Genomic DNA, 8,193 nt, shown 5'->3' with positions numbered 1-8,193 from the left:
AACGGACCTGAAGTGGGGCAGCGAAATTTGTAGTCCATGTGTGTCTCTATGCAAACATATTCCCAACTTTTTTCTTTTTAGCCCACAATTTTGTAACCCATTTTTTCACCTAGTGTCAATTATCTAATGTAATCCTGGGCTCTACACTTCCTCTGCCAACCTGGGGGGGGGGGGGGGGGGGGGGGGGGGGGCAGCGGACTGACCTCATGCTTCCTTCTGTGCATGAGGAGTCCAAGCTGCTTCTTTTCACCTGACAGGGGAGAGTTTCCCTGGCCGGACGTAGCGCATGGAAGGAACACGTTATTCCGACCAGTTCCTTTCCCCTCCGTCAGGCCAGGGGGAGGTAGTTTTAGAGACCAGGATTACATGTTTTTGTGAGGGTACCTACCCTAGGGGACACGGGGAGAACATGCAAACTCCACACAGAAAGGCTCTTTCACCAACCCTAGGGGACACGGGGAGAACATGCAAACTCCACACAGAAAGGCTCTTTCACCAACCCCCGCTTCGGGTATGGGCACTGATGACACGGAGGAGGGAACACACCCCCAGTGCCCACAGCGTCCCCAACGGGAATCAAACCCAGGACCTTCTAGCTGTGAGGCGCCAGCACTACCGACTGTGCCACCGTTACCCTCACACATTCCCAACGTGTCAAATTACGACGCTTAGTCAGGAACCTTTTTGTGCATGCAATGCAAGGACGCCCTTTCGTGCCGTGACGATGGAACGATCGGATCATAATAACTGACAACCAGGACGGTTCTGGGCCGGCAGAAACGGGCTTCGTACCCCACTGTGCAGAGGCACTCGCTCGGCTCACGTCTCGCTCTGGCACACCTCACAGCCGGGGGCTCAAGTCCCCTTTCTGCCGGAGCACTACTTGTGCCTTCTTTTCAATGTTTCTTAACTTGGACTATACCCAGAAAATGTATATGCTATGAAGTCCCCCAGTGCATCCACGTGTGACGAGCTGCGAGGTGAGAATATGCTGGCCGCATGCAGGTGTGAAAGTACTTAATCTGAATGTGAAGTGGGCTGTTTAAGAGCATATACGAGCTTCACAGGCCTTGGCTTGGATGAATAATACAAAAAAAGGGGGAGAAGGCATGAGGCCATGGAGGAGGTAGAGTGGAGAATTAATAATCTTTCTGTATGCAAAGGGCACGGTTCAAATGTCAATAGGCTGCTTACGACGAGGCAAAACCCTATTAACTCAGACGGAGGTTGCCTCACGTTAATGCGATCTTCCTCTGCCCCCAGCTGTCTCTTTTCTTTCATCGTCTTTCTTCTTTCTTTCTTTCTCTCTCTCTCGCTTGCCTTTCCCTATTATATCATCACCTCTCTTGTCGTATGCTGAATGTTGTCGCCCCCTCACTCGTTTATAGTCCTCATTCTTGTCTGTCTGTCTGTCTGTCTGTCTGTCTGTCTGTCTGTCTGTCTGTCTGTCTGTCTGTCTGTCTGTCTGTCTGTCTCTCTCTCCCCTCAAACCTTCTCACTCAGTCACTCTTTCTATCTTTCTATCTGTATTTCTCTGCTGTACAAAAGCCCTCGCTCGATAGCTGCCATAACAGATTACTCATTTAACGTCTGGCATGGAATCTGGCATTATCAGAGCATTCCATCATGACTCATGAACTGGAGCAATGCTATTGTGTAATTTGATGCCGATCAGAACGTATCAATACATTATAAGCATGCAGTCACCTACGCGGTGAGAGATGAGTCTTGTGCAGCAACGGTCAATGACTCAGATTGCTGCTGGCCCTTCCGTACAGTCAGGGAGGGGCGGGTTGCGCCCACATCGCACACATAGGCCTACAGTAGACCATGTGGTTCTCAATCTGTGGGTCGGGGTCGCCACATGATTTTGGGAGGGTCTCCAGATGACAATTGACATGTATGCTTGAACTAAACAAAACTTGAGTTGAAGGGTTAAAGGTGACAATGTTACGTCTCGCCACCAGAGGGCTCCAGAGCACTCCACCACAGCACCCGTCTCCCAGTTACAATAACCTCCCCACCTGAGCGTCGTCTGCAATCACCTGATTGCAATCACCTGATGAGCCTGCACAAGAGCCAGGTCTGTCTGCAGCTCGGCGTAGACAGTATTATGGACTGTAGACAGTATCAGAGAGAAAGAGAGAGTATGGTGGAAGAAGAGCTGAAGTTAATTGGTGCAGCAGAGGATAACACGGGGAGAGATTGATTAAAGAAACGGGTTTATGGGATAGACTGTAAAAGTAAGTAAAGTGAGAGTAACAGAAGGGGGTGAAGGCCTACTGGTAATGCAGCTATTTGGATGCCCATCGCCAAAAAAACCCACGGAGTAGAAGAAGAAGCTCTGCGCCAGTTCTTCCCCAGTCTACGGTTGTTAATAAATTAGACAGCCAGACATAAGCCCTCAGTGCTTATAGTTAGACAGTTAAAACGTCACGCCGTTACTGTGCTTTATTCTCTCCTCTCATTTGAACCTGCCACTGACTCACCTTCTCTTCCCCTCCCCATCTGCCCTGACCCCTTATCCATGATTGATACATTATGGATAATGACCGGTAGTATATGGACTTACATGGTTATACTTATTTGTCTCAACTGCTCAGTTATTTTTTTATATCACAGTCATTTAACCCCTTTTGTGACTGAGTCTCATTATATTAGCCTCGTGTAAGCATATTCCCCATAGCTCCAGCAGTCAAACCTATACACAATAACTAGTCCAGATTATACTTTGGTGCCTTATTATATGTGCTACAAGATACTATCTGCAGTGTCACTCACCCCTGTTTGGCACAAGTCTGCATTGCAGTATCGTTAATGGGTTTATATATACTCCTATATAACATGTGAGGTTGGTGTAGTCACTTCTTTATATAACTGTCCCACATATTGATTTTGTTTTCTTGGGAAAGGCACATTAAAGACAATTGCTTGTCGGAGAAGAGACACAATTTCCCCAGAACAACCCATAGTTACCACATATACCATATACCACCCATTTCTATTTGCATATAAATCATGCCCAGGATATAGAGCTTAGGGTTACAGCAGTCAATAGCTGTTGAGTTAATGCTGTCATGACTTGTCTATTTTGTATTTGTATTCCCTATACATATGCACCATGCACACACAGTGTCTGGGAGAGAAATTTGGTCTCACTCATGTCAAGATGCAGCTTTTGCTCTCTTACTTTCTTCTGACACACACACACAAACACACGCACTCGCACGCGCGCGCGGAGATAAGCACGTAGCCTACAGTAGAACTTTAACACCAATCAAGATAGGTCACCATTGCCAAGCCACAGTTTGACAGCATTGATGTTCAAGGGCCAAAAAATGCTATATAGAGTACAGAGGATAAGAATATTTGACGACTGCTGGAGGAAGGCAAACCACTGCTTGGCGAACTGGTGTTGACAAATGAGCTCATTAATGAGGGCACTGGGCAACATTAGCCTCAGCTGTCACCGCTGAAACAACCTCGCGTCAAACCACGCTTACCCAACCGTTAAATACGTAATCCGTCTCACTTAGCTAACTAAATTGTGCTGCCGTGCAGGGACGTTTTCTGGCATTGTTTGTTATTGTACTTTAAGATGAAATGTTTATGGGCTGCATGCAGGCCATTGTTCCCGGAAAACAAAATGTTTAGATTTTGCCACGCGTGAAATACATCAATCTTAATCTTAAAACTCTCTGGCATAGTAACTAAAGGAGGTCAATCCCGCCTCTATGAAGGAAAACTAGTGTCAATTGTGTAATATATTTTCTGATAAATGTTCTAAGTGGAATTCTTTATTTATTTAACATCAGAAGGGTGGGTGCTCCATGTAAAGAGAATTTTAGTGAGTGCAATCCACAACTAATAAATCAAGCTGCTGATGGTGTGTGTTTAAAACGGCATCAAAAGTGCAGTTGACTTACTAAACTAAACACAATGGGAGAAGGGTGGGGCCGAGAAAGGCCCTTAGTAATGAATGGGAACCATACTTAGTTTACTAAAAGTGTTAAAGTGAAGTACATTGTATAGCGCTTTGATGCTTCCGGAAGACTATAGGAAGGTGTACTGTACACTAATGTCATTATGGCAAATCCTGGACAAATGCACTGAGTGCATATCAGATGCTTGTGGCTGTCGAAGAACCTGTCGGGATGTAACCTTGCATCACTTTCCACCTCGGAGGAAAGCCTGGTCTGTTATTAAATTGCCATGTGATCCACTGTTTTGTATAGTCATCAGGCTGGAACCCTCAAACCAGAACTTCCTTTCCTTCACACCGGAAGAATAATACCTTCCCAATAGCAATAAAAGCCTTGATTGCGGCGTAGTTTAGCTGATTTCTAGAATATGAATGTGAGATTGTGAGTGTACTATTTGAGACTATATCATAAACCCTGAAAGGAATGCCGCCCAGGCTAGTTAAGTCAGGATGTGACAGCTGGATGGAACGGGTACTCTGACATGGGTATCTATAAATGCGTTTGCCCCACCGACTTCAAATTAGACACGCAAAGGGACACAGAGACAGATACAGAAATGTCCATATATGGGCATATAAATAAGGACACAGACAACTGGGTGGAGCGGGTACTCTCCATATACAGTATATATATGGAGTGAGTTATGTACGGCTGATTATGCCACACCTGCCAGTTGATTACTTACACACTCCACGGGCACTGCTCACTGCGTTCGCAACAAAACATGCATTTGCCACTATTTTTTACTTCGGCTATTCGAAAGACATAGCCAATCTACAAGATGCAATATGTTGGATAAGCTTGGATTGGCTATTTTCAAAAGATCTGTATATACTGTACATTTTGAGAGAGAAAAATTGTGAAATGGGACATTCTGCATAATGTATACTTTTATGTATGCCACAGTCCAGAACCGCCACAAAAGGCCTCTGCCCGGGCTCCGGACATGCCTGACAAATTACTCCATATATGGGCATAAAAGGGACACAGTCATAATAACTTGGGTGGGGGGGCATGCATTTCCAACTTGCATCGTTCCAAGTAGGCCAGTGGGCACAAAGGGCACCGCTCTAGTTTGAATTAAAGAAAGAAGAAAGATGTGGAATTCAAAAAGCTGTCGGTCTGGGCTAAAACATTGTCCAAATAAGGAGCCAATTTATGATGTGTCATGATGTCACATAATGACAGCATCACGTGTCACAAATTCATCATTGGTGACACGTGACGCTGTCATTATGTGACATCATGACACGTCATGAATTCCATAAAATGGAGACACCCAACCTCACAACTTTCACATTGATAAGAAGAACGCATTCTCTTGCTATAGTTTGCATTAACAGACGGACCTTTTCAAATAGAAATGGAAATGGAAATGGAAATAGAAATGGACGGCGCGGTAGGTAACGGTGGCTGCACGGGGCCCGATGCCACGTACGTGAAGTTGATCTCCTCCGATGGCTTTGAATTCATCGTGAAGAAAAGCCTCGCCCTGAAATACTCGCCCACCATCAAAGCCATGATGAGCGGGCCCGGCGAGGTGGCGGAGGACGAAGTGAACGAGGTGTCCCTCGGGCTGATTCCCTCTCACATCCTGGCTCTGGTCTGCAACTTCTACGCCTACAAGGAACGTTACTCCGTCTCCGACCAGAAAGGGGGGGACGCCCCAGACACTCCTGACTTTGTCATTCGCCGCGAAGTCGCAATGGACCTGCTCATGGCTTCAAACTTCTTGGATTGTTAACATGGACATACACAGTAAAAAGGGAGAAAAGATTGTTGAGAATCCCCGGTTCGATTCGTGGCTTGGCCGGACCATTTGCTGCATACCGTTCCCTACTCCTAGATTCCTGTCTCTCTCCAACAACTACCAAATAACTATACATAAAAGTCCAGGGGGAACTAAGAAAAAAAAAAATCTACATGAAAAAGAGAGAAAATTTAGGAAACTCTTGAACCATCTAAATTCTAATAGTTAGAAACCTAACCCTAACCCAGACCCACGGCAGTGTCCAGAGCCGCCACAGAAGGCCTCTGCCCGGGCTCTGGACAAGGGACCCTGCCCAGTGACCATATGGAGCTGGCCATCACAAATATGTTCCGACATCTGCATATAGACTCCATATTTGGGCATGCGTGAATGCCTGACAAAGAACTCCATATTTACAACGCCTGTTCTGACATCACTACACTTCATATCTGGGCATGCCTGACACAGAACTCCATATATCGGAATAAAGGGACACAGAGAGACAGATACAGACATCTCCATATATGGGCATAAAAGGGACACACACAGCTGGGTGGAGCGGGTACTCTCCATATATATGGAATGAATTCTGTACTGGCTGACTATGCCCACACCTGCCAGTTGATTACTTACACACTCTAGTTAATACAAAACCATGCATTTGACACTATTTTCTACTTCGGCTATTCGAAAAATAGCCAATCTACAAGATGCAATACGTTGTGAGCTTGAATTGGCTATTTCCAAAAGATAAAAGATCTGTATTCATTTTGAGAAAAATGGTGAAATGGGACATACAGTATACACAGTAGAAGAAAAGGAGTTACACCCGTACACCACCACTTGCTATAGGTTTAGAGCATTTATTGATAAGAAGCAACGTTTCGGTCTTGCGACCCTCCCTTAAGTTGGACATACTGTCCAACTTAACAGGGGGGCGATCAGTTGTGATTAATTGGCTAATAAAGGGCGAGGTCGCACATCATTGTGGTGGCGTGGAACACGTGAGAGTCGCGACGTGCATTGATCTCGCCGCAAAGCGGGGTGCTATTGGCTATAGTTCCAAACATTGGAACTATCCCATTGAGATAGAATTAGCACTTCCACAGTCTATAGTTACAATGGGAGTCAACGCTATATAGTGTCGTCACTCTCATACTAGATCACGCTGGCCCCACCCAGTTATTATGTATGAGTTCTTTGTCAGGCATGACCAAATGAGGCTTTTGTGCTGGTTCTGGACAACCGGAAATGCAGAGTATTACTTTCCACCCATCTGTACCTTTTATGCCCATATATGGAGAAGATTTCTGTATGTGTCTCTCTGTGTCCCTTTATTATTCCAATATATGGAGTTCTTTGCAGGACGCAGGTGTGCCCAATTATGGAGTCTTGTGATATCGGAACAGGCCAGCTAGAGCCTGGGCAGAAAGAAGCCTTTTGTGGCGGTTCTGGATAACCGTGGGTCCGACGGACTCGACACACGGGCACTGCACTCCCTGTGGGGGTGTGGCACGCGCAAAGCCTCTGCATGCCTGGGCTCTGGACAGGGCCCAAATTAGCCAATTGGTCACACCTGATCAACCCTAGATGTGCCCAATGCGGGCACCGCTCTAGTGCTATACAAATTGTCCAATAATGTTTTCAGGGCCAGGAATTTTATTATAGCCTACATTTAATTATCTTCTTTTTTGTCGATGGTATGATATTTTTGCATCACTTTGCATCAGTGTATCTCCCGTGGTCAGCACCTCCCCACTATTGGTGTGCGCTCCTACGTACCTCTTCAGCACCATGGAGAGTTTCAATAATACCCATCAATCGGAGGGCAGAGGGCACTACACTCTGAGTCTGAACACATAACCGTCACTCATTGGGTTTCAAATGGGAGCTTTAGAACACACACACACACTGCATGAAGCTCTCTAAAACGAATGCCATAATGATATACTGTCCCCTAGCGTCCAAATGCGATAGTAGAATCCTAGACTCAGAATAGTAGCTACCGATATATTTCTCTATAGAGAAATGCATAGCCAGAGGCCCAGAGGAGAGCATAGGGACGGAGAAAGAAACGTAGAACAAACAAACAAACAAACAAATAAATATACCCTTAGGCCTGCCGCCTACCGTCCGTAGGGTAGGTGACGGTCTACGTAAAACAAAACATGATATTTAGAACATTAGCATCATACATATAGTGTGGTATTAATGTTATTGTTAAGATGTTATTACTACTTTGCAGTAGTAGGCCTATTTAGGTTATGTTTATTGATATGGTTCAGTTTTTTCTTCAAACTAGACTTTGATTCTCTCACTGAATAAAGTAGGCCTAATTTATACATAGTGTAATACATCGGGGAGTAGAAACACATTTCCAATTCCAATTAACTGTTTTCCAAAAATAGCGCAGGCTACACAACTTGTAAAGGTTGCTTTGAGAGCAGAGCAGCCTAACCT

At 45.3% G+C, this 8,193-nt stretch overlaps 1 protein-coding gene across 1 annotated transcript; it reads left to right on the top strand.

Moving 5' to 3' along the window:
- Window positions 1-5,370: 5,370 nt before the first annotated feature.
- Window positions 5,371-5,727, top strand: LOC308311830 (elongin-C-like; the record flags this gene model as incomplete). The annotated part of the gene is made up of 1 exon (XM_080758606.1): window positions 5,371-5,727. The coding sequence occupies one exon, from the start codon at window positions 5,371-5,373 to the stop codon at window positions 5,725-5,727; it is 357 nt and encodes a 118-aa protein (XP_080614732.1).
- Window positions 5,728-8,193: the final 2,466 nt, after the last annotated feature.

Source organism: Protomyctophum bolini (assembly GCF_963924005.1).
Source record: "Protomyctophum bolini genome assembly, chromosome: 3".
Lineage (NCBI taxonomy): Eukaryota > Metazoa > Chordata > Actinopteri > Myctophiformes > Myctophidae > Protomyctophum > Protomyctophum bolini.
The sequence above is the reverse complement of the archived record's forward strand: the minus strand, read 5'-3'. Positions and strand labels throughout refer to the sequence as shown.